Below are 26,845 nucleotides of genomic sequence, written 5' to 3'. Positions count from 1 at the left end.
TATTAATTATACTTTTTTTTTTATGTAAATATTATACTATTTATCTTAATTTTATTCTTAGTATCAATTTATCATAAAAATGAAAAAAAAAAGATTTGTAACTACCATTTTCTAAATTGATTAATTTATTATTAAAATTTTATTATTTATAATAAAACGTATTAAACATTTTTATCGTAAAAATATATCATTTTTTTCATACAATATATTGATGAAAAATTAATAAAATACTTTTGAAAAAAATACCTTCTTTTCATGTAATATATTCATTAAAAATTAAAAAATTAATTAATTTTTTTAAAAAATTTATACTAAAATTTTTTATTTAAATAATTAATTAAAAAATTTAAAGGTAAATTTATGCAAATTTAATGAAAAATATCTCATCAAATTAGTATGAATTTTTTCATAATTTATTTAGATAAGAAAAATATATTAAAATGTAATTCAATACGAAAGAGCATTATGGTCATTTAATGAAATATAATATAGTCTTTGAGGTATGTTGCAACAAGATAAAAAAGTTTAAGGGATTTTATGCACAAAATTTAGTTCAAGGAGGTTATTTGCAAATTCAAACATAGTTATCCCATATATTATTAGTTTTTATATTATCTAAATATTATTATATGTATATTATATGTTTTATTTGTATTAATTAAATAAAGAGAAGAGAAGAAGCAAAAATAGATGACGAAGTTAAGAAATTGGAGCTGCAGCGAAAAAAGTTCTATTTTTTGCTAACGGGATGTGAAACACAAGTAGCTCTCCGGGAATGCTTAGAAATCCAATGTTCGAGTCCATGGTGCGACCAAAGTCCTCTTCACTTCTACTTATTTATTTTATCTTTTTTTTTGTCAATTTTTTTTTTTTTTTTTTTTTTTTTTTTTAACACTTGGTTTTTTTTCACTGTAGCTTAACTCAAGTAAGACACCTTATGAACTTGGGTTTAATAAAAAGCTAATCTCAAGTATCTAAGAACTTTTGGTAGTACATGTAATATGTTACGAGATAGAGAAAATTCTTTATTAATATGCATTATGTTGGAACATTTTATATGTGTGTGTATATACATATACATATATATATATATGTTTGTATAGGGTTTACAGAAAATAGAAAATTGCTTTCCAAATCTTCAGCTTTATCTCTCTCTCTCAAGAACAAAGAATCTACATGGTATCAGAGCAACGATTCGACCATTGTCATTGCCACCGAACTGCTAGGGTGTGTACTAGCTTGTGGGTGTGATTGCTTGGAGAGTTGCAGAGGCTACAGAGTTCCCATCTGCGAATTTGCTTGGAGAGTTACAGAGCTCCCATCCGTGAAGATTCATCGGTTCTTTCGCCCGATTTTTTTTTTCGTTGACGACTACCGATCTGTTCGCTGTTGCAGAGGACTCACTTTTTCCGTTTTTCTGCGTGTTGATTGCTGGGTGGTTGAGTTCTTGCCGGTGCGTCATCGTCGGCCGAGTCACGATCGCGACCTACCTTTTATTCTTCTTTACAGATCGTAGTGCATGACTGAAATGTGGTCGGCGGTAGATTTGTAGTCTTCGCCGTTACCTGTAGAGTTGCAGAATTGATCCCGGCGTCATCGGCGGTGTTTGGGAAGAAGAACAGCTCTGTTTGGCTACAGGAGTAAGCTAGCCCAAACCAGTTCTACTGGAACCCGTTTTCTTCAGTGACCCGGTTCAGATTTGCAACCCGGATTTTCAACCCGATTCGAGATCCGATCATATTTGGAATCCGACCTGGAACGGTTCTGCTCTGAATTTTCTTGCCTTCTCTGGTGAAGCAGAAACTGATCTTCTCCTAGTTCTTCCTCCTTTATTTACTTAAAAAAAAAAAAAACTTGGGAGTCAGTGTGCGTGCAAGCTCTTTCTTCTCAGGACAGAGTTGGGAGTCAGTGTGAGAGCACAGCTTCCTTCATCTCGGGAGAGATAAGTTTTTTTTTTTTTGGTTTAGCATTCCTCCATGTCAGAAACTTCAATTGTTGCCACTGAACCTACTGGAATTAAGTCCCCTGTTCCACATTTTGATTATGTCGGACTGCAAATTACCACTATAAAATTATGTAATTCCAATTACTTAGTCTGGGCTCAAGCTGTGAAAATTTCTTTAGGCGCCCTACGAAAACTGAAATTTGTTACACATGACCCTCCATCTAAAACTGCAACAGGATATGATGACTGGGAAACTGATAATTATATGGTTATGTCAGGGCTGTGGAATAGTATGGAACCTTCCATTGCATCCAATTTTATGTTTGTGAACACTGCAAAGGAAATTTGGGATGCCGTTAAAGAAACCTACCCTATGGACACCTACCCTATGGACACGGATGTTTCTCGCATATATTCACTATATGAAAAGATGTTTCATTCTCGTCAGTCCGGTCAAGGCATAGCCGAGTATTACAGTACTTTCAAATGCTTGTTGGATGAGTTGAATCAGTACCACCCCTTGACTACTGATCTTGAAGTTCTCAAGCGACAACGTGAAGAATTTTATGTTTCTATTTTTCTTGCGGGATTAGACCCTAATCTTCAGAGTATTCGGGATCACATACTGGCCGGTGGTGGAGGACTCCCATCTTTGGGTAACATTTTTGCTCGACTACTACGGGTTTCACAACCCTCACATGGAACGTCCACTGTGAAAGAAAATTCAGCTATGATGATTCCTTCTGTCACCCCACAGTTTTCTAAAAGTCGCGGTCATCCCAGTAGCAACCGAGGGTATGGAGGCAATTTAAGTGGTTCTCGTGACAATGGCGGTCGCGATAGAGGTTGTGGTCGCCGTGGTTGTGGACGTACCGAAACTCGTTACTGTGGCCATTGTCGGGGTACTAATCATTCTATTGAGTACTGTTGGGCTCTTCATGGAAAACCAGCATGGGCGAATCAAGTAGTCTCTTCCTCTCACACTGTTTGTTCTCCTCCCTCCCTTAGCCGAGACTGCCCACCTTCTACGGCTTCTGTATTGCCATGGAGTTCATCTACTAGTGACAGTGTCACACTATCTCGAGCCGAGTTCAGTGCCTTGGTCAACCAGGCGCATCACAAGTCTGCTAATGTTGTTAACTTTGCCCAGTCAGGTAACATTACATGTTTTTCGGATCTACAGAATTCATCCTCCCCTTGGGTTCTTGACTCTAGGGCATCTACCCATCTCACGGGTAATGAATCTCTATTTTTAAATTTTCACAAGTCTGGCTTCACATCTTTTGTTACTTTGTCATATGGTAGAACTCAGTCCCATTATTGGGCAGGGCACAGTTAGACTAACTCCTTCCATTTCATTATCTTCTGTGCAACTAGTTCCTTAATTTCCTTTTAATTTATTATCTGTGAGTAAACTGACTGAAGCACTCAATTGTTCTGTGACCTTTTGTCCTTCATTTTGTGTCTTTCAGGACCTCAAAACGAAGAAGACAATTGGTGGCAGCATTAAAAAGAATGGCATCTATTACTTGGATTTCCAGTCGTCTACTAGTGGTATGGCTCTCCATTCACAGGTTTCTGTACGCCAGTGGCATTATCGGTTAGGTCATCCCTCCTTGAGGTACTTCAAGTATGCTTTACCTTTTCTTGAGTCAGTGTCTACTTTAGACTATGAGTCGTGTCAATTGGCAAGCACCATAAAGTATCTTTTGCTCCCCGTATTGACAATCGTCGGCCTTCTTTATTTGAATTGGTGTAGATTGACATTTGGGGTTCTGCTTGTCATGTCAGTATTTCAGGTTTTTCCTATTTTGTTACCTTTGTTAGGGGACTATTCAAGGATGACTTGAATGTTTTTAATGAAAGACCGTTCTGAATTTTTTTCCATATTTCAATTATTTTTTTAAAGAAATTAAGGTCCAATTTGGATGTGTTATACGAACTTTACAATCTAATAATGCTATGGAATATGTCAAAGGTGCTATTTCTACATTTTGTGACTCTTATGGTATTTTGCACCAAACTTCTTGTTCTTATACTCCGCAATAAAATGGCGTAGCAGATCGGAAAAATAGGCATTTAATTGAAATAGCTCGGACATTAATGATCTATATGCATCTTCCCAATGCATTTTGGGGAGATGCTATTTTAATTGCTTGCTACTTAATTAATTGTATGCCATCTTCCGTTCTTAACTAGAAACGCCCTTATTCAATTGTTTTCCCTGCTCGTCCTTTATTTGCGTTGTCTCCTTGTGTTTTTGGGTGTGTGTGCTTTGCTCACATATTAAATTGTCTCCTCATGCCATTAAATGTGTCTTTGTTGGTTATTCTCGAACTCAAAAGGGTTATAAATGTTGGGATCCTAGCGCTCGTAGTGCTTTTGTGTGTATGGAAGTCACCTTTTTTTGAGGACACTCCGTACTTCTCTTGGTTCATCCTTAAATACTGATTTGTTGCTTCCATTACCTGTTGTGTATCCTTTACCTGAGTTTGTCACAACACAGACAATTCAAGTGTATATTCGACGACCACATGAGCCCTCCCCCCAATTGTCTACTTCTATTGAGGATCCTCCTCTGGTTGATGATCGTCCTATTGCCTTGCATAAAGGTTCTCGCTCTTGTGTTACTGCACATCCCATATCTAACTTTGTCTCCTATAATCATGTTTCACCGTCTCTCTCTTGTTTTTTATCCAAATTGTTTGCTACTCTTGTTCCCAAGATTTTGCAAGATGCTCTTTCTCATCTTGGTTGGGTCGATGAAATGGATGCCCTTCATCATAATATGACATTATCTTGTTCCTTTACCTCTTGGTTGCAAATCGGTTGGTTGTAAATGGGTTTACACTGATAAATACCTTCATGAGGGTTCTATTAAGTGTTTGAAAGTTAGACTTGTTGCAAAGGGGTACACTCAAACCTATGGTGTTGATTATGATGAGACTTTTTCCCCTGTTGCTAAGATTTCTTTTATTCGGGTACTTATTTCCATTGCTTTTAATCACAATTGGCTGTTGTTTCAATTGGATGTCAAAAATGCCTTCTTACATTGTGACTTAGCTGAAGAAGTTTATATGGAGTAACCACCTAGGTTTGTTGCTCAGGGTGAGTATTGTCATACTGTTTATCGCCTTAGGAATGCCTTTTATGGATTGAAACAATCTCCAAGGGCTTGGTTTGGAAAGTTCTCTGTGGTCTTAACAGATGCCAGATAGACCATTTAGTGTTTCACACTAAAGTTGGTTTCATCTTCTTGTGGTGTATGTAGATGACATTATGATCGCATGTTATGATTTTGAAGGCATTGTTAAATTAAAGTTGTTTCTACAGAATTGGTTCCACATTAAAGCCTTGGGTCAACTCAGATATTTGTTGGGTATTGAAGTTGCTAGATCCAAGGAAGGTATAAGTTTATCTTAAAGAAAATATGTGTTGGATTTATTAGAAGAAATATGTATGTTAGGTGGTCGTCTTGTTGATTCTCCTATGGATTTAAATACAAAACTCTTGTTAGATGAGGGTGATCTATTTGATGATCCTGGCAGATATCGATGTCTTGTTGGAAAATTAATTTATCTCACTATCACTCGGCCTACTATCTCGTATGCAAATAGTGTTTTAAGTTAGTTTATGGGAGCTCCTAGGATGCCACATTGGAATGCAGTTCTTCGGATTATTCGATATCTTAAGCAAGCTCCGGGTTTTAGGTTGCTATATAAACCGAATGGACATCTTAGGATGGAAGGTTTCACCGATGCTGACTGGGCTGGTTCTCCCTCAGATAGGAGATCCGCTACAGGCTACTGCACATTTGTAGGCGGAAATCTTGTTACATGGAGAAGTAAAAAGCAAACAATGGGAGCATGGTCTAGTGCTGAAGCTGAGTACAGGGTGATGTCTTATACCTCTAGTGAGTCGACATGGCTACAACATTTTCTTGAGGAACTTGGGCTAATAGTCAAAACTCCTATTCCATTGTTCTGTGATAACCAAACGACTGTTTATATTGCATCCAATCCTGTGTTTCATGAGAGCACCAAGCATATTGAAGTTGATTGTCACTTTATTTGAGAAAAAATACTAAGTGGGAATATTTTTACTCCATTTGTGAAGTCTGAAGTCTGAAGATCAACTAAGTGATATGTTTACTAAGGCTCTTGGTCATAATCAGTTGAAGGCTATCTGTTTCAAGCTGGGATTAGATGATATATATTCTCCAAACTTAATTGAGGGGGAGTGTTAAAACATTTTATATGTATATATATTTATGTTGGGCCAAATTATAATTATGTGGGTGCTATGTAATTTGGCCTATCTCATGTTTGTATATATTCCCTTTTATGTTTAGGGTTTACAGAAAATAGAAAATTGCTTTCCAAATCTTCATCTCTCTCTCTCTCTCTCTCTCTCACTCACAATAAGAAAGAGTCTACACATTACATGTGACAAATCTCCATAGCCTAGAGGATACATTGTTATGCCAAAAATCATTTAAAATTTTGTTGATTCATGTACAACAATAACTTTTACCATATATATCAATACAAGCTCAAAAACCTAGAGTTATTTATGAAGAATAAGATGAAAGCTCAAATCTAGGTTTTGTAATCAATGATGTGGAACCTTCTTCTGCCAGGGTAGCATGGAATTCTATTTCCTTTGATTATAATGAGGTGGGCCTTGGCCTACAGAACATCTTTGTACAATGCTCAAGGCTGAGTAAAAGGAGCAACTTTTAATATATTATGAGCCCGAACAATGGATTGTTACAAATTTATTTGAATATGGGTTATGTTTATAGTCCCTCAACTTCATGGATGGGAGTCAAGAACATGGCTAGATATTTTTGGTTTGTCCTCTGCTTTGATGTATAGTTTAGATTCGTAACAATTCGGGACAATAGGAGGTTTAGTTGCATGGTTCCAAAAATTATCCCTATATCTTCTTTTGCTCATATTCTTGTACTCAATTTTCTTTTACGCCTCGTAAAATACATCCACTAGAAGACAATCAATTAGTTGTGTGGAATTTTTTTTATGTGAATAAGGTTGTATTTTTTTAAGAATTATTTTTTGTCTCTTAACTCTATTCTACTCAACAGCACAGACATATAATCCCAACAACTTCGCATAGCATTAAATAACGGTGTATTTTTATCTATAGATAATTTATCACATGGGAGAAGTGAGAACTACCCAACTCAATTACTCAATTCAACAAAGTTTTTTTCCCAACTACTTTGACAACTACTCACATTATTTAGTGACTGTTAGTGATAAAACTATTTTCTTTTTTCAATCCTTCGATCATCTGAACTTCTCCCTCGGGTCACCCTGATCATATGTTCTTGATTTAGGTAAGGAGAGATTTGTTACCAACTGATGCATGCGATAGAAGAGAAATAGAGGAGAAGAAAAGAGGCAAGAAGAGGAAGATACAGAAGAAGAGAGAAAAGGCAGTTTAAGATGGGAATCATATTTCAATAATCAATATTCAATCAGTTAGCCTGGATAATTATAAAGGCATTAATTATAGGGAAAGTGGTGGGCAAACCCTACAAAACCCTAATTACTATATATTGATTATGATGGTTTGGACATTTGTAAAGAAAGAAGATCATTAAGTGTATAAGAACAGTGAAGTGGTTCACATTGAAGGTAATGCTAGATGAAAGGGAAGACTAAAATTTATACAGGTAGAGTTCGTATATAAAAACATTACAACATGTGATTTGACCGGAGTTACAACCTTAAATAAAGTAGAATGAAAAGCTAGGATTCTTGTAAGCAACCCAAGTAGTTGAGAAAATATTGTTTGCTATTGTTGTGTTCTTTTTGTGTTTGATGCTGATATATGTTGTGTTTGTGGTCCGACTTGTACAATTGTACAGTATATTTGTTCTGCTGAGTTCTATATGATTGGAACATGATATATGGGAGAGGGAGACGATATAAAAGAATGCTGTCTTGTTTGAGACTATTATGTGGTCTCTGTTTCTTCTGATGGAAAGTGAGATCAGATAAGTCTGCACATTCTTTTGATTGTATTATGCATATATACAAGCAACATTTTCAAAGAATTTATATAACTTGTTTACTGGCGCACAATGTGAAGACAACTTTCTAGGAAATTGCCTTTGTTTTGCACGTGATAGTAATCTCATAATGGGAAAATACCTCAATACAATAGGATTAGCAATAGGTGCAATATATATAAATCCTATTTAAATAACAGCCAATGATATCATTTTTCATTAAAACAAAATAGATGCATTTGATAGCTCATTAAAGATCTGACTTCCTGTTTTGATTTAGTTCACATGCAGCTCATGGAGAACCTGTATCCAGTTGAAAATAAGTGAAGACCACCATTGTTCGTGGAAAAGTGTACGTGCACTGAGAGGCATCCTTTATTCAGATTTTTAAGAGTGGAAATCCATATTTTTAATCACATCCTCGATCAGACGTCCCAAAGAAATGTAGGATGACCCACCCTCCATCATGGCTTCTCTGCTTTTCTCTTTCATCTCATTCACCTTCTTTCTAACTTCCCCATCATCCCTCATAACTTTTCTTATCCCGGTCTCTATCTCCTCCGCTGTCAAGGGCACTTGATTTATTTCTCTTCTTGGATCTCTCCTATAGTCCATCTTGATCTCCACTGCTACTCCCAACTCTCTCACAATTTCAAAAGCATTCAATTGCTGCTCTGCATACAGAGGCCATGCTGCCATGGGCACTCCGCACCACATGCTCTCCAGCGTAGAATTCCACCCGCAGTGCGATACAAACCCTCCCACTGCCGGGTGTGACAGCACTGCCACTTGTGGCGCCCAACCGATCACTTTTCCCATCCCTGCCATCCGTTCCAAGAATCCCTCTGGCAGGACTTCTTGCAGATTCTCATATTCTTTTGGAAGCTCTACCTTTCCCTTGGGTGGAGGCTGACGCAGGGACCACAAGAAACGGTAGCCGCTGCACTCTAGTGCATCCGCAATCTCTTTCACCTGTTCCTTACCGAAGCTTCCCATACTCCCGAAGCACAAGAACACCACCGACGATGGTGGCTGATCGTCGAGCCAGCTCATGATAGCATCGGATTGGTGGCTCCTCTCACCACTCTTGAGGTTGAGTACAGGTCCCACCGGGTAGATTGGCGGGGTCTTACCGTCCGATAGGGACTTCACTGCATGGGATTCTAGCTCCATGAACGTGTTGACCATGATGCCCTTAGTCTGTCTTAACCTTCGGGCAATTGCTATGAACAGGCTGCAGTCATCTTCGTTATACAGCACCATCGATGGCAAGACCTTAGACGGAACAGAATTCGCAAAATATGGAATTGACAACTCTGTTTCCGAGTCCTTGAACTGAGTAATGTCTATGTTTTGATCATCGTGGATGGACTGGAGATGGAACATGAGGCCAAGAAAACCAGCACCAGATGCGAAGTAGACGTAGGATGGCACCCCCAACTCATCAGCCACATCGATCATGCCGCTGCAGAGCAAGTCAACAACAAACCCAGCAAGTCTATTGGTTTGGATTCCGGCAGCAATATCTCTCACTCGGGTCTTGTTGTTTTCTGTAAGGGAGGTAGCGAAGTGGACACCGGGCTTGCTATTTGATTCTTGGTAAGAAAGTTCCACGAAACGTATGCGTGACTTCGCATCTTCAGACATTGATTCGGTATGAATACTGGTCTTGGTGTCATAGGCCCCCTTCATTACTATTACTGTAATGAAGAGCCGTTCGTCGCCGCGGATGAGGAGGTTGGCCATCTCCGCTACCGATACTAGGTGACCGACTGCGGGCCAAGGGATGAAGACCAGCTCTGCTACTTTCTTCATTTTTTACTATTACAACGCTGCTATGGTTGGAAAGACTTTGAACTTGTGATTCTATTTATGGTCGATATATGCTTTCTGGTACTTGCTGGTGTGTGTATATATATATATAGGCTACTCGGACCATTAAGTATGAATGCGAGTGATGTAATGGCTTTGCTGGCGGAGAAAAAGACAGATTCTCAAGTTTCCACAACGACCATGTAAATATATTATACTATCTCATTATATATCTATATTTAACATAAAGTAATACTATAATCCAATCCAGTCAACACATCTACCAGACCATTGAAAGGGCCCAATGAAGACAATCAACAATGACGGAGTTGGAATTGTATGATAGAAGGATAAGAGCACAAGTGACTTTAAGTGGCTTGATTTATGGGCACCATTCAATCAGAACTTACTATGTAAAATTAAAAAAAAATAATAATAAAGTAAATAAATTGATGCATTTACTTTTGTGTCAGGTGTGATTAGTCAAGACAATGTTATAATTTTTATATTTATATGGTATTTATACTGCTTGAAAATTTTAAAATAAGTGAGGGTTAATTACTCGGCAAAAAAAAAAGGAAAAAGAAAATTGAGGGAAAGAGAGGAGGAAAAGGCTTAATGGAAATAATTGGCCTTGCCTCAACTTATTTGCACAATTGTGAGTGGGCTGTCCATGGAAAGTCTTAGCCTAACTTCTTATTAATGCAGAAGCAGAAAAAGATAAAATGAAACGAAAAATTCACTATAAAAAAACAAAAATAAATAATTTGGTCAGTGCCTCTTTTTTGTTTTTTTTTTTTTTTTTTTTTTGTTTTTTTGGCAAACAAAGCCAACAAGACAAACAACTAGGGTAGCGTTTGGGAGTACTTTCAAATCTCAAATGGCCTTTTGGTAAGCAGGCCTTTACATAAGTACCGTTACAAGAAGACCTTTAATACAAAAAATATGTTTGGTGAGCATCAATTTGGCAAGTAGTTTTAAATCACAAAAAAGCCATTTCATGCATTCGGTGACACGAGTAAAACAATTTTCAATTTACAAAGTTACCCTCATTTCATGGAGTTGAATATAAATTGAGCCATATAAAAGGACTACAGAAGCTAACATTATTCTTTTCAATTGTGTCATCTATATAACTCAATTATGTATAAATAACTCACCAAATAGTAATAAATTTTATTTAAAGAAAAATAAATATGGGACAATAGATTTATTTTCAAAAAAAATAAAAAGAAAGAAGCAATTAGTTTTTTATTTTATTTTAAAAAAGGTGAAAATAAATTGTAAATGAATTTGAACTAATAGGAAAAAGTAACAAATAATTTATCTAATTGCTTCACATATTGATGCGGCGATTCCATTGCGTATGACCCTCATTTCACCCAAAGGTTGTTGGTATACTGTGCTAGTCTGCCTTTTGATATTATCATTGTCACCAACATAATCTTCATCCTCATCATACATTCGAAATTCATCATGGCTATTGCTTCTTGTGTTATATAATTGTGTAGTGCCATTGATGCAAATACAATCGATCTTTGTGTTTCGAATGAAAAAGGAGCTACATGCTTTAAAATTGACCAACGAGCTTTCCAAACGCCAAAACAACGTTCAATTACATTTCTTAGTGACAAATGAGTATAATTAAAAGCTTCTTTAATTCTTTTTGGTTGACGACTTTTTTGAAAATCTTGTAAATGATATCGTACTTCTTTATATGGTGCTAAATATCCTAATATATTAGGGTACCCAGTGTCAGCAACGTAATATTTACCTGTAAAAAAAAAAAAAAAAAAAAAAAAATTAATGTTAACGAAATAATATAGTTAAAGTATACAATTTTTATTTTTCATAATGTCAATACGAACCCCTTGGGGATTTCCGAAAGTTTATCTCGCCTATCAATGACTTTGTTAAATATACGAGAATCATGAGCTGAGCCTTCCCACCCAACCCAAACAAATGTGAATCGCATGTCAAATGAACAAACAACCATGACATTTTGTGTGCAATATCCTTTACGTCCACAAAATGCAAGTTGTTTATTTACTGGAATGACTGCATCAACATGTGTTCCATCAATTGCACCAACACAACCCTAAACATAAATTGTTATATGTTTGAAGGGGCATAAAATCCTATTTGGCCGAATCCGGCCCAACCCACCTATTCGGAAAGAAATTCCAGTGATTGCCTAGTCCACTCATTTTTTAGTATCGGGCTTGACTTTGTGGTGCAATATCCCAAGAGGAAACCAAGCCCACAAGGAATTTTAGGGCAAAGGTGGACTTCTATAAATGGAAGGAGAGAGCGAATGTAGAGGAGGATATTGGTTTGGAGTGCAAGAAAATTCTTTCCTAATATAGAGAAACATTTTTTTTGCATCTTCATTTGGCGCCGTCTGTGGGAAACGCGACGAGTGATTTCCCAATAGTTTTTCGACCCAATTGATGACACAGCTACGTTTCGGGACAATGATCGGTGAAGAAGGCACGCAGCATCAGGAGGTTAACCGAAACGATCGACGGGAGGAACTTTGGTAGCTGATCTAGACCTTACGCAAGGAGAATGCGGAAGTCGTGGAGATCTTGTGCAAAGAGAACGCAGAGCTCCAATCATGATTGGAACGTGGGATAGAGCCTCATCCTCCACCGTCGCTAGCAAATCAGGCGGAATAAATGAGGTAGACCCTCATAATGATCGCATTGGGTTTGTACACCATGACCCCCGTTCGGTGGCAAACTAAGAGACCAAACGATCGACCAAGAGAGCACCAATAGTATAATTGCTCAGAAGTCGAACAAATACCAGGTGTTCAAAGTAATGTGAAAGGCAAATATCTGAACGCAAGTTCGACAAGAGGTGGGCAAACGACTTAAGGACCTAAAAGCACCTACACCCGCTGACATGGCTGCGAAGGCCTCCGCTGATGACGGTGGCGGTCGCTACACCATAAGCTTAAGAGTGTGCATTAAGGCGAAGGCCAAGTTTTACATTTATAAAGCCACTACTACCTTCACTAAAAATATAATTAGGGCAAGTAGGAATCGTCCCAAGGGATTAGAGTCGAATTTGGTTGTGGAATCACAATTAGGGTTAGTAGGTCGAGTGATCAAACAAATAGTTGGTTGGTTGATTAAACTAGAGAACAAATTAAACTAAATAATTGAATGCAATAAAGAGTAAGTAAGAGAGAGATTTTGGGGTTTAGAGGTCACCACCAAACAATACTTTTCTACACCCTTAACAAGTGACTAATGAGGGAAATGTGTGTTGCAATATTGATGTGTGTGTGTGTTTGGTTGATTCAACTAGTAAGGATGACCAATTAGGTATATATTGTCTAAGCAACATGTGAAAAACACAATATATCTAACAATTAAGTATATATTATCTAAGTAGCATGTGAAAAGCACAATATATCTAATAAGTCATTAATCCTTTCATTAAGCTCACAAGCCAAATACACCACAAGGTTAGAGACATATGCTACTTGCATTCAAAAGTTTGGAACATCAAACAACAAGTATGGATTGTCCTCCTATCTAACAACTATACTACCACTACACTACAATTAAGCTAATGACATGAAATTAAACTAATTAAGCTAAGGGAGAGGCACAATCCATCAAGAAATGAGCATGAACCACCAAGAAAATTACAAGAACATTCCATTAAGCACTATGTCTTGACAATCTCTAGATCTATGGCATTAATACACATAGACATGCATCAATAACATAAGAAATAGAGACAAACACATGAACATCTATTCTAGCATACATGACATATGGATAGAATGAAATGATCAATTGGAAGCATTAAACCACATAAATCATTGAATAAACAAGATCTATATATATATAAGTGCCAAAACATGTATTACAACACTAATCCTTTAATAATACACAAAATCAAGATGTAAAAAGCATGCTTGGGGCTAACTCTAGCCCCAAGAGGATGTCTAGCCACTCATGGTAATGTTTCTCCAACCCTCAAGGGCAAACTCCATGGAAGAAATCCACTCCTTGGTTGATGAAGAGCTCCCAAGCTTGTGTCTCTAGCCTCCTCCTCCTTTCTTCCTCCCTAAGAATAGCCTCTATTGTGATAGATGGATCTTTAGTATCCTCCTCAAAAAGTGTATCATATTCTATATATAGGTAGGTCAAGTGACACACAAAATGAGTTGGGGTCGTGCACAAAATATTCCCCAATGATTGGATAAGGACAACTTTCAATGAGCTGGAAATTTAACTTTTTCGCACTGGAGGAAGTTCGATCGATCGAACCTTGGACTTGGATCGATCGAACATAGCTGAGATCTATCGAACTGAAGTTGGATCGATCCTCAATGGCAGTGCCTTTTTGAATAAAAACAAATCTGAGATATTTCGAAGATATTTTTGGGAAAAGGACAAAAGTGGTTGGTAGGGTGGTACAACTAGATAAGATCAATCATTTGGATAAGGATAAGGTAGTTCGATCGATCGAAGAATGATGTTGGATCGATCGAACTTTGAGATCTCTGAAAATGTCATCATGGCTCTGATCCATCTTGAAGTGCTGAGATCGATCATGTTGGATCAATTGAACTTTGATCTAAGATTGATTGAAGATGTTAATTTTCACCTTTTTCTTCCTTTTGTTTCCACTTAGCTCATTTCTTTGATTCATCCCAGAATTGCTTTATTTCTGCTCTTATTTGGCTGAGTTAGCTTATTTTCGGGATAAGTGCCTGAAAATGGAAATAACACGAAATCAATCTAAAACGGTAAAGTAAGATAGATAAAGGTACTAGAATGCCTAAGCTTAAGGGGTTTAAATATACGCTTGTTAGCGCTCATCACACCCCCAAACTTAAATATTGCTAGTCTCTAACAATGAACTAGAAAGTAAAGGAATGAAATGAACAACTATACAACTATGAAATAGAAGCAATAAATAGATAACGCCACTTTCGTAAGAAACACGATTGCACTTAGCATATGCAACAAGCCTTTTAAATCCCTAGGTTACCCCTAGTGGACGAGTGAAGTCTCGTGAGGGTTTCCAGAAATGATACCCACAAATATTAAGCTCATTCTCACAAAAGAGACACCAATATTGCAAACAAGCATTGGGAGAAAACTACCTCAAGTATGCAATTTTTCAAACATTTCTAAGCAATCTCCCAAAATCTCAACATCAAGCAAGCAAGTATGGTCCTCCACACATCAAGAAAATGATCATGCAAATCAAAACAACTCTAGAATCCTTTTGAGTATACCAGCATCAAATATGTTGCTATCTTAACCAACTAAAGAAATGATCACATCCTTACTCTCAAACTAGCACACAAATCTAGTACCGATCATCAAGACAAAAAGTAGACCTTTTATTAAAGCTTTATTGTTCTAGGTGCGCTTAATCTTTTCACTCGATTTTTTTTTTAATTTTTTTTTTAGGATCAAAGATGGAAGTATGGTGCAATGTGTTGATCTATTAAGCTTTCTAGTGATTCATGAGGTCGATGTTAGGTTAATAACTCTTAAACCAGACGGCTTTAGGGCACTAGGTGTTCAAACACCCCTACAGACTTACAAGATCAAATCAACTAGGTTACAAATCAAGATAACCTCCATCTAATCATTTCCCACTTCTCACATTTTGGGAGAAGTCTTCACTTTTTTATTGCTTTTGCAACTCTTTTTTTTTTTTTTTTTTTTTTTTTTTAAGGATAAATTATTAACCTAGAGTTTGGGCCCTCCATCTTTCGGCGCAAGAAATTCAGTGCTTGATGAGGCTAGAATCCCGGCTACTTATTGAAAAGGGGTTGTTATCCACCTTTATCAAGAATGAAAGCTTTCAATGCACTACTAGCCCAATTGGGATATAACCAATTCAATAATCAATAAAGCATGTACCCCACAAATGAATGCTAGTGTGCGCCTGTGCTAGTGTAGAATATTACAGTGAATCTCAAAACAATCACAAAATCAAGATGATATAGACCACAAGTGCAAGCAAGACATCAATCTTTCGAAAAATTTACTCCTAAATGGCATCCATAAGGCATACAAGGAGTATTGAACTCTCAAGTCAAGTAATTTTTAAATTTTAAGCAATATAGTCCCCAAAAGATCAAAATCATCGCTAATATGGACTAATCATAGAAAATCTCTCAAATACACAAGTCATGCTCAAAATTTTGAATTTGAAAGCAAACACTGTAGTATACACCATTACCCCCAAACTTAAACGGCACAATGTCCTCAATGTGCAAAGAGAACAAAGGGAAAGAGTATACCAGTGCAATTAAGGCAAAGAATGGCTGGGACTGAAGTATCCAAAGTGGGTGGCATGGCCCCCCAAACTTAGGATTAACTATGGTCCTGAAATTTGGCACTTGGATAAACTCATCAGATAACAAAAGGGATAATCAGTGCACAGTGGACATGCAAGTGTAAATGGGATAATTAAATAAAGTAGTGAGAGAGGTATAAGGGTGGTCCTGAAAATTATGTAGTATTCTCTCTCACTGTAGTCACTGTGATGCACCTGATGGAGTCAAACAAACAGATATAAGAATATGATAAATGACATCCATAACAAAAGTATATATAAAGAAAATAAAGTATAGAGTACATCAAAAGAGTAAAGTTGACATATTTGGTTGCAAATAATATACAGTGACAAAAGTAACAGATATGAATCAGGGAGATGGAGTATAGATAGATAGAAGAAACAGGGAATCTCAGGTGGACGAGGCAGGACGGGCAGGGCGAGCTCCGCGGATATCGTTAGATAAGTCTTGGAGTGTAGTCATGACATCCGTGCGGAATGTAATAAAATCAGCTCGGTGGGCCACAGCATCGGCTCGAATGGCAGCAGTATCAGCTCTGATTGCGACCACTGCATCCTCAAGAGCCTGAAGACGCTCTCCAAAGCCGGGAGTCTGACTAGGAGCCTCAGGTAAGGATGAATCAGAAGAAAGATCCCGAGTCTGTTTCTCTGCATGAATGGGTGATCCAACCGGAGAGTGCTGCTCTGCGTCATCTGCAGGTCGCTCTAAATCAATGTCTATATGCTCGACAGCTGGATCAATTGGTGCGTCATCCACTATAGGGTCTGCTGCTGTTGCTGGGGCCTCAGCCTCTAAATCCTCTAAAGCTAAGTCCTCTGTCGCCTGAGCTGCAGCCTTCTGTAATCGGGAAATAATAGCATTATAGCTCTTGTCCCAGTCCTTCTCCAAGAAGTGACAGGAACCTCTCTTAGGGTGCTCCCGAGGATGGAAAGGATAACGCTGATCAATCAGGATCTGGGTGATGAGGTGGCCAATGGGAGAGACTTAGCCCTTTTGGGCCTCTCCTTGCTGATATACTCATCGTAGAGCTTCCTCATCATGCTCCAGATGAGCGTGGGGATAGATACCCAGTGGCCTGTATAAAATGCATAGAGGGCTGTTAGATAGTCTCCTCGCTGCTGAATCTTGTGCCCGGCCATATATATGTTCCGAAAGAGAATGAAATCAAAGAACCATAGGTCATCTGGAAGATAAGTGCGGGTGGCGAAAGTCTCGCCAACGGCATGGTGACCTGTCAAGAAAACTGCCATGTCGGCAAAAGGAGGCCTGTATAGCCTGGGATAAAGCTCCTGTAGCTCCAGAGGGCATCAGTGTGGACAATAGCACAATCTGGCTAGTGTGTCCACAGTAATAGAAATCTGGTGACCATCTATGGTAGTGACCAGCTCTGCCGTGGTACGCGGGGACGGTCAGAGGTTCTGAAAGAACACCCAAACTAGCCGCGGGTAGACTGGCTCAGTTATTAGGGCAAGAATAGTTACAAAGCCCCTCCGGATAATATCATCATAAGCTGATCGGGTCAGTACCGATCTGAGAAGAAATATGTGTCGAAAACTGACTCATGGGCCACTGTCATCTGTGCATATCTAGGCGCGGGCCTGTCACGTTCTCGAGCTGGCTGAGGTGGCTGGTGTGGTGGAGTAGATGGAGATGGTGTAAACGCAGGCTGAGCCTGAAAAGTAGATGGAGAATGCTTAGCCTGAGCCGCATGAGAAGGTGACTGAGGTAGAGTAGGCTCTAATGGCTCCTCCTGTGCATGAGAAGGACCGGCCTCGGCATTGAAAGTGTGCATGCCCCGGCGGTGATAGTGACCGCAGGCTACAGTCTTGCGCTTAGGCATGGCCTGAAAATAATTTAAAACTTGCAAGGGGAGTTAGTGCCAGAATAAAGAATTGAAAGCACAAAATAGAAACATGCATGTCAAATAAGATAGACAAAACATATATGACACAAATCTATACAAGTGACAGGATGTGGAGCATGCTAAGCAGTATAAGTGTAAAATGCATCCAATGTGGAAAATCACAGGCATTGGGCATGAATGAGATAGCATGGATACAAGATAAGATGCATAGAATGTGTGTATGAAATCTATGAAGTTCGATCGATCTCAAAACTTTAATCGATCAATCTCTCAAGATTGATCTGAGAAATAAGTTCAATCGATCGAACTGTGCGATGTGAAAATTGAAAAGTCACAGATCTGTGACGTGGATGGCACGGGGCCTTCACGACATGGTCGTGGGCCCATCAACACAACAATTCCTCAATCCTAGTCACTTTACAAAGCCTATACTCCCAAAATCAATTCAAAAATAAAAAATATACAAAACATATAAACATATATATACACATATATACATAGTGCCTCAAGCTTCATCAATGGAGGAAATCATCATCAATATATCATGGATTCAACATTTAAAACATGTATTTAACAACTTGAAGCTTGAAATCAAAGATGAGGTTTGGATCTTACCCAAAATCGATGAGAGAAGATGAGATGCGAATGGGGTGATGCAAACTCAGATCCGAGAGGAGAGAGAAGAGAGAGAGAGAGTCGAAGCTCACTGGATCTCGCCGGAGATGATGATGGAGATGGGTGCACAGTGGTGACGGGAATGAGGAAGTGAGGGTTTGGAAGAGGGTTGGATTGATCTAATGAATCGATCTTGAGGCCCTCAGGTTCTATTTTTTTAAAAACTTTTCCTGTCCAGTTCGATCGATCGAACTGAGATTTCAGATCGATCGAACTGTGATGATCTCTCTTCAAAATATTTTTGGAATTTTTGAAAAATTAAAAACTAAAATTAAAAATTAAAAATCAAAATTGAAAAATAGAAAATATTTTTGAATTTTTGAAAAATAAGAATAAAAATAAAATAAAATAAAATAAAATCTTTTTGGATTTTTGAAATAAATAAAGTAAAATCTCTTATTTTTTTTTTTTCGTTTTCTTTTTTTTTTTTTTTTTTTCTGGATTTGAAAAATTAAGTAAATAAAAGAAAATCTTTTTGGTATTTTTGGAAAATAAAATAAAAATATTTTTGGATTTTTAAAATTAAAAAGTCAAACAAAGTCAAAGATGGTGAGATAAAGAACATAGATCGATCTGAACAAAATGTTTGATCGATTAGACAGAGAGCAAAAATATGTAGGTTTTTGGTTCAAAAATTGGGCTAAGTGTTGGATCGATCGAAAAAGTTATGATCGATCTGAGAACAAGTTCGAACGATGGTACAGAGAGGTGATTTGGATGCAGGTCTAAATTTTGTCCAAGTGTTGGATGCAGATAGAAGTTCGATCGAACTTATGCAAAATGCTCAATCACAACATAAAAACTCATATAATCCTAATCACAGTCCCTAGCCATGTGTATGAACCCAAAGCCAATATCTAGACATCGTAAAAAATGAAATTTAAGATAGAAATGAGGAAGGAATAGGGTTTTCACACCCTACGAAATGTCGTGCTAGTTTTTAACGTCTCTAGCAAGACATTGGGCTTTTTTAGCCCGGATCAAAGATCTTGTAATGCATCCCCTCCTTATTGGGGTGATAGATGCTTTGAACTCCACCCAACAAATGGTTCTTTGAAGAACTTGTTGAATTTAGCTCAAAATAAACTTTTGATCCCTTGTCAATGCAATCACAATCTTTTGGCTTCCATGCCCTTTCAAATCAAGAATTTGAAACAACACTTTGAGAATGCAAGGTTGAAGATGATCCCTTTGAAGTTTTGGTCTTACACAAAAGCCCACTTCATTGACATTGAAGATCATGACATTTATCTACAACATTAACCTCTCTTTCATATTTGTCAAATGAGTTAGGTGTGGGATTGAAGATATTCAACTTCACCTTCATGTGGCCAAATGAGATCTTCATTATCCCCATCCTACAATTGATGTTGGCATTAGCGGTTGCCAAGAAAGGACGGCCAAGGATAACGGGAATTTGGCTTTTAGGATTGGGGACCGGTTCCATGTCAATGACAACGAAATCAACGGGGAAGAAAATTTTGTCAATCTTTATCAAAACATCCTCAATGATACCCCTAGGCTTTTTAATAGATCGGTCGGCAAGTTGTAAAACTACCGACGTCGGTTTCAATTCACCTAGGCCCAATTTGACATAAACCGAGTATGGAAGAAGGTTAACACTTGCTCCTAAGTCAAGAAGCGCCCGATTAATGATATGATCACCAATGATGCATGAAGTAGTAGGTGAACCGGGGTCCTTAAACCTTGGTAGAGTGTTATGTTACAAAATTGAGCTTACTTGCTCGGTCAAAACCACTTTTCTTGGTGCTTGGCTCTTGTTCTTCATCTTTTGGATGCACAAGTCTTTCAAGAATTTGGCATAAGCCGGAATTAGCTTGATTGCATCCAAAAGTGGAAGATTGACTTTCACTTGCCTAAACATTTCCATGATTTCATTGGTTTTTGCCTTTTGCTTGTCTTTTGAAATGGATCATTTGAAGGCATCCAGAAATGGAGCTTTTGGCTCAAAAACATTTTCAGCATTTTCTTTTGAAAACTCTTCAACACAAGAATTTTTCAAATCACTTTGTTTCAAATCATTTTTTAACAAAACCTTTTCAAATTCATTTTTCGGCAAATCTTTCTTCAAATCATTTTCAAAATCTTCAAATCACATTTTGAAGCTTTCTCATTCACAAGATCATGTATATGCAATGAAGGAGGAATGGGATATGAAACGGGACGGGTGTCAACTCGTGGTTGCACCGATTCACTCTCTTCATTGAGTATTTCAACTTGATTGTCCACAATCCTACCACTCCGCAAAGTAGTGGCCTTCCGATGAGGAATGGGTTTCCACAACACATTGTTGCTTAGGTGGGGCATTCATAGGCATCTTTCCCTTCTCTCTTGCATTAAGAGTGCTTACTATTTGCCCTACTTGGGTTTCTAGCTTTGCAATAGATTGAGAGTGGAAATGAAGCAATTGTGTGTTTGCCTCAAGAGTGCCCAAAGCATTGAAAACTTTTTCTTCAAAGGCGGGACTTCTAGCGTTTCCTTGGGAATAAGATTGGTTGGGAAAATGAGAGTTAACAAATTGATTCCCTTGTGATTGATAACGTCTATAACCTTGGGATCCTTGGTTTTGAAGTGGAGGTGGAATGTACTTCCCTTGAAAACCGCCTTGGAAAGGGTTTGAGCCCTCTCCTTGGTTTTTCCAAGAGAAGTTCGGATGATTTCTCCAACTTGGATTATAATGAGTACCATAAGGATTGTTCCCTTGGTTCACAAAAGCTGCATTGACTTGTTCATTAGATTCATTATGCACTTGTCCGTGAGGACAATGAGAAGTAAAATAAGAACACTAGAACAAGTCATACATGATTCATTTGATGCACGATGAGAATGGTTAGGGAAGGAAGATACTTGGTTCGCCGAGTTTTGGTTAATTAAAAATTGATCAAACCTTTGAGATAAGGACTTCATTTCGACGGCTATTTCACTTAAATGGTCGACTTGATGTAAGCCAACACTCTTCCTACCTTATGAATTTCTACTATTCTTGGATGATAATGTTCTATGCAAAGACTTTTCACTCATGCTCTCATAAAGCCGCCAAACGTCATCCTCATGCCTATTAATGTATGAGCCACCCATGGAAGCATTAACCATGCCTTTGTAATTGTCCGATAAGCTCTCAAAGAAATATTGAACTAATTGCCACTTGGGCATGTCATGATGTGGACACTTCCTAAGCAATTCATTAAAGCGTTCCCATGCCTCATGAAACGTTTCTCCATCCCCATGTGTGAATTCTCTAATAAAAGTTCTCATGGCATTGATCTTAGAAATCGGATAGTACTTCTTCAAAAACTCTTGTTGCATTTCTGCCCAAGAAGTCATTGAAAAAGGCCTAAGATTGTTAAACCAATACTTTGCCTTGTCCTTTAAGGTGAATGGAAAAAGTTTCAGTCTTAAGACCTCTTTCGGCATGTCCGTATATTTTATGGTGGAACATACTTCATGAAACTCATCCAAATGCTTGTAAGGTTCTTCACTTGGAAGTCCATGATAGTTAGAAAGCATTTGAATGGTTTGTGGCTTGATTTCATAGTGATGTGCTCTAAATGGTGGCAATTGAATGCATGTGGATGCATTGTATTCACTAGGTACACAGTGAACTCTTAAAGCAAGTGGAGGATTAGCAATTTGAGGTGTAACATGGGCACCTTGATTTTGATTTCCTTGAATAATGGGAGGTTGTGGAGCATACATTGGCCTTGGCATTTCAAATGGAACTTGGCCTTGTTGTTGTTGTGGTTGGTGAATGAATGTCCTAGGCATATCTAATGGTACTTGAATGTTCTCATGATGCACATTTGGATGGAGGATACCTTGTTGGTCTATGTGACCAAGGTCCTTTACATGCTCTTCATTATAGCCTTCCATTGGTGTAATGGATTGGGTAGAACTAGAACTTCCTCTTCCCCTAGGATTTCTAACTACGGATTCAAGATGCAAATCAAGAGGGGCAAGAGTTGGTCTTAGTGATCTACGACCATGCATGCACAATGTAAAACACACAAACACAAAGAATGAACAAGCACTTCGATTTCACAACAATTCAATGAAACTTCATCCACAAACACTTAACCCATACTCCTATGCTTTAACAACAATGATGCAAAGAACAATTAAGAATTCCTCCACGCGGGCTCACGATTTATCTAAGAATTTAAAAACAAGCCTCCACGCGGGCCGACGATTTAATTAAGGGATTGAGTAAAGAAAGTCTCACAAAGGTCCTTTAGCACTTCAACTCCAAATTTAAAGCTTAGCTTAGCAATTTTTTTTTTTCTTTTTTTTTTAGTTTTTAGCCTTTTTCCTTTCTTGCTTATCTCATTTGCTTGAATGCTCCTTTGCTTGCTTCCTAGCTCAATGCACCTTGTCAAAGATGAACAAACACAATAAGTAATCAAAAGAAAAATAAAAACAAAGTAAAGACACGATCAAAAGAGTACTAATTCCTAATTGATTCCACAAATACGACGTTGCTTAATCCCTGGCAACGGTGCCAAAAACTTGACGGTGGCGGTCGCTACACCATAAGCTTAAGAGTGTGCGTTAAAGCGAAGGCCAAGTTTTACATTTATAAAAGCCACTACTACCTTCACTAAAAATATAATTAGGGCAAGTAGGAATCGTCCCAAGGGATTGGAGTCGAATTTGGTTGTGGAATCACAATTAGGGTTAGTAGGTCGAGTGATCAAACAAATAGTTGGTTGGTTGATTAAACTAGAGAACAAATTAAACTAAATAATTGAATGCAATAAAGAGTAAGTAAGAGAGAGATTTTGGTGTTTAGAGGTCACCACCAAACAATACTTTTCTACACCCATAACAAGTGACTAATGAGGGAAATGTGTGTTGCAATATTGATGTGTGTGTGTGTTTGGTTGATTCAACTAGTAAGGATGACCAATTAAGTATATATTATCTAAGCAACATGTGAAAAACATAATATATCTAACAATTAAGTATATATTATCTAAGTAGCATGTGAAAAGCACAATATATCTAACAAGTCATTAATCCTTTCATTAAGCTCACAAGCCAAATACACCACAAGGTTAGAGACATATGCTACTTGCATTCAAAAGTATGGAACATCAAACAACAAGTATGGATTGTCCTCCCATCTAACAACTATACTACCACTACACTACAATTAAGCTAATGACATGAAATTAAAATAATTAAGCTAAGGGAGAGGCACAATCCATTAAGAAATGAGCATGAACCATCAAGAAAATTACAAGAGCATTCCATTAAGCACTATGTCTTGACAATCTCTAGATCTATGGCATTAATACACATAGACATGCATCAATAACACAAGAAATAGAGACAAACACATGAACATCTATTCTAGCATACATGACATATGGATAGAATGAAATGATCAATTGGAAGTATTAAACCACATAAATCATTGAATAAACAAGATCTATATATATAAAAGTGCCGAAACATGTATTACAACACTAATCCTTTAATAATACACAAAATCAAGATGTAGAAAGCATGCTTGGGGCTAACTCTAGCCCCAAGAGGATGTCTAGCCACTCATGGTAATGTTTCTCCAACCCTCAAGGGTAAACTCCATAGAAGAAATCCACTCCTTGGTTGATGAAGAGCTCCCAAGCTTGTGTCTCTAGCCTCCTCCTCCTTTCTTCCTCCCTAAGAATAGCCTCTATTGTGATAGATAGATCTTTAGTATCCTCCTCAAAAAGTGTATCATATTCTATATATAGGTAGGTCAAGTGACACACAAAATGAGCTGGGGTCGTGCACAAAATATTCCCCAATGATTGGATAAGGACAGCTTTCAATGAGCTGGAAATTTAACTTTTTCGCACTGGAGGAAGTTCGATCGATCAAACCTTGGACTTTGATCTATCGAACATAGCTGAGATCTATTGAACTGAAGTTGGATCGATCCTCAATGGCGGTGCCTTTTTGGATAAAAACAAATCTGAGATATTTCAAAGATATTTTTGGGAAAAGGACAAAAGTAGTTGGTAGGATGGTACAACTAGATAAGATCAATCATTTGGATAAGGACAAGGTAGTTCGATCGATCGAAGAATGATGTTGGATCGATCGAACTTTGAGATCTCTGAAAATGTCATCATGGCTCTGATCCATCTTGAAGTGCTGAGATCGATCATGTTGGATCGATCGAACTTTGATTTGAGATTGATCGAAGATGTTGATTTCCACCTTTTTTTTTTCCCTTTTGCTTCCACTTGGCTCCTTTCTTTGATTTATCCCAGAATTGCTTCATTTCTGCTCTTATTTGGCCGAGTTAGCTTATTTTGGGATAAGTGCCTGAAAATAGAAATAACATGAAATCAATCTAAAATGGTAAAGTAAGATAGATAAAGGTACTAGAATGCCTAAGCATTAGGGGTTTAAATACGCACTTTTCAGCGCTCATCAGTTGATATGGTTGATTCACATTTAATTGAAGAGATACTGAAAGGACCAGGCCAAAGAAGTTCAGCATCCCACCGTTCACGTCATTCAACGGCTCAATGGACCCAATGGATCACGTTTACCATGTCTAACTAAAGATGGCCTTGCATAACGATGATGATACCCTAATGTACCGAGTGTTCCCAACGAGTCTAACCGGGCCAGCTTTTAAGTGGTTCAAACACCTGCCGAAGGGGACTATTGGAAGTTTTTGCCAGTTGTGTGAAGTGTTCGTGGCACAGTATTTCTGCAATTAATATATTAAAAAGAGCGTATCGAGCCTATTCACCATAAAGCAACACAAGGGAAAGAGGCTGCAAGCTTTCCTCACCAGGTTTAACCTCGAGCTGAGTATGGTCGAAGAAAGCGATTAGAGAGCAGCAGTTGAAGCTTTCAATCTGGTTATCATTCTTAGTACTCTCTTTTACGGTGCTTTAGTGCGCAAGACGCCTAAGAATATGGGAGACTTGGGTGCCAAAGCACAAGGCTACATACAAATAGAAAATAAGGAGGCTATATGAATGCATTAGGCCACCATAGTTACCATTGAAGGTCGTTCGTGTGATAAGGTTAAGGGGCAGAAGTTGCCAAGTCAAGCATCGCAACCCCCATAGAGGCACCTAAGCGTCAGAGGGAAGAGGAAGTCATCACACCACTTAGGACTTCCTTGGCAAAGCTTTACTAAGAGAACAAGGCCAAGTTATCACCACTGCAGCCGATCAAACAACTAGATCAATCCAAGCACTATGACTTTCATTGTGATTTTGGACATCAAACCAACGAATGCCGAAATCTCAGAACGCAAGTGGAGATGATGATTACTGAGGGGGAGTTATCCAACTATATGTTGCCTAAGGGACAATATAACCTTACCTAAACGGTAAAGCCGAACGCACAAGGAAGAGTGCATGACAAGACGAACCCTCTGGAAATCTAACCCGTAAAAATTACAAACACTATCCATAGGCGTCATAAAGGAGATGGGGATATTGAAGAGTTACTCTGAAGGCGCCTAAGACAGGCACAAAAGCTTAGAAGGGTGAACAATGTCAGCATCACAATACGAATGGAGGTGGACACCTAAATCAAGTTTGTGGGATCCGATCTATAGAGGGTACAAACTCCATTTGAAGATCCCCTCGTAATTAGCCATATGGTAGCAAGTTGTTTGGTGAAACTAGTCTTAGTCGACCCAGGAAGCAGTGCGAACATAATCACCAAATCAACATTTTGGCAATTGATAATCGACCCAAAGCAGGTTAAACCTATTGGGAATCCGTTGGTGGGGTTCAATGGGAAAAGAGTGGAACCAATCAGGGTGATAGAGTTACTCATCTGTGCAGCCCAGAGGAATCTGAAAGAGAATTTTGTCATAGTGGATGTTCATTCTACGTACAACCTTCTAATGGGAAGGGGATAGATCCACCGCATGCAAGGAGTACCATCCACACTGCACTAGATAATAAGATGCCTTAGTCTAAATGGAAGTAATATAATTAACATTCGAGGAGACTAGGTGGCAGCAAAGGAATGTTATGCGGTGACTATTAGGTTCAAGGACAGGGGAAAGGCGTAGCCTATACCCAAAGTAACAAATAGCAATTACAACCCACTCTATTCAATCACGATCAGTTGAGTAAAAAGATGGAGGAGTAATTCCTCATGGAGGAGTAATTAGACGAAGTCCAA

At 38.1% G+C, this 26,845-nt stretch overlaps 2 protein-coding genes across 4 annotated transcripts; one reads left to right on the top strand and one right to left on the bottom strand.

The window, feature by feature from the left end:
- Window positions 1-700: 700 nt before the first annotated feature.
- LOC132300375 (uncharacterized) lies at window positions 701-8,386 on the top strand. Of its 3 annotated transcripts, none has more exons than XM_059797415.1 (3): window positions 701-3,180; window positions 3,418-3,566; window positions 8,263-8,386. In XM_059797415.1, exons 1-2 carry the CDS (start codon window positions 1,977-1,979, stop codon window positions 3,453-3,455), a joined length of 1,242 nt encoding a protein of 413 aa, XP_059653398.1. In that variant the 5' UTR covers window positions 701-1,976; the 3' UTR covers window positions 3,456-3,566; window positions 8,263-8,386. The 3 variants fall into 3 exon arrangements, with proteins under 3 accessions (XP_059653398.1, XP_059653399.1, XP_059653397.1); XM_059797416.1 differs by lacking the exon at window positions 8,263-8,386 and adding an exon at window positions 7,305-8,010 and having other exon boundaries at window positions 701-3,099; XM_059797414.1 differs by lacking the exon at window positions 8,263-8,386 and adding an exon at window positions 7,305-8,010.
- On the bottom strand, window positions 8,177-9,877 carry LOC132300373 (anthocyanidin 3-O-glucosyltransferase 2-like). Its single transcript, XM_059797411.1, has one exon. The coding sequence runs from the start codon at window positions 9,795-9,797 to the stop codon at window positions 8,370-8,372; it is 1,428 nt and encodes a 475-aa protein (XP_059653394.1). The 5' UTR covers window positions 9,798-9,877; the 3' UTR covers window positions 8,177-8,369.
- Between the last annotated feature and the right edge of the window lie 16,968 nt (window positions 9,878-26,845).

Source organism: Cornus florida, unplaced genomic scaffold (genome assembly GCF_030987335.1).
Source record: "Cornus florida cultivar Cherokee Brave unplaced genomic scaffold, ASM3098733v1 CherokeeBrave_3.0.0_Hap2_Chr03, whole genome shotgun sequence".
NCBI classification, from domain to species: domain Eukaryota; kingdom Viridiplantae; phylum Streptophyta; class Magnoliopsida; order Cornales; family Cornaceae; genus Cornus; species Cornus florida.
Note: the sequence above shows the minus strand (reverse complement) of the source record. Positions and strands in the feature narration are given on the sequence as shown.

Bases quoted from the DNA above. Each gene is read 5' to 3' on its own strand.
- LOC132300375 (XM_059797415.1), top strand. From the start codon at position 1,977: ATGTCAGAAACTTCAATTGTTGCCACTGAACCTACTGGAATTAAGTCC. The intron at 3,181-3,417 runs GTAATGAATCTC...TGTGTCTTTCAG, and splicing joins GGCATCTACCCATCTCACGG to GACCTCAAAACGAAGAAGAC.
- LOC132300373 (XM_059797411.1), bottom strand. From the start codon at position 9,797: ATGAAGAAAGTAGCAGAGCTGGTCTTCATCCCTTGGCCCGCAGTCGGT.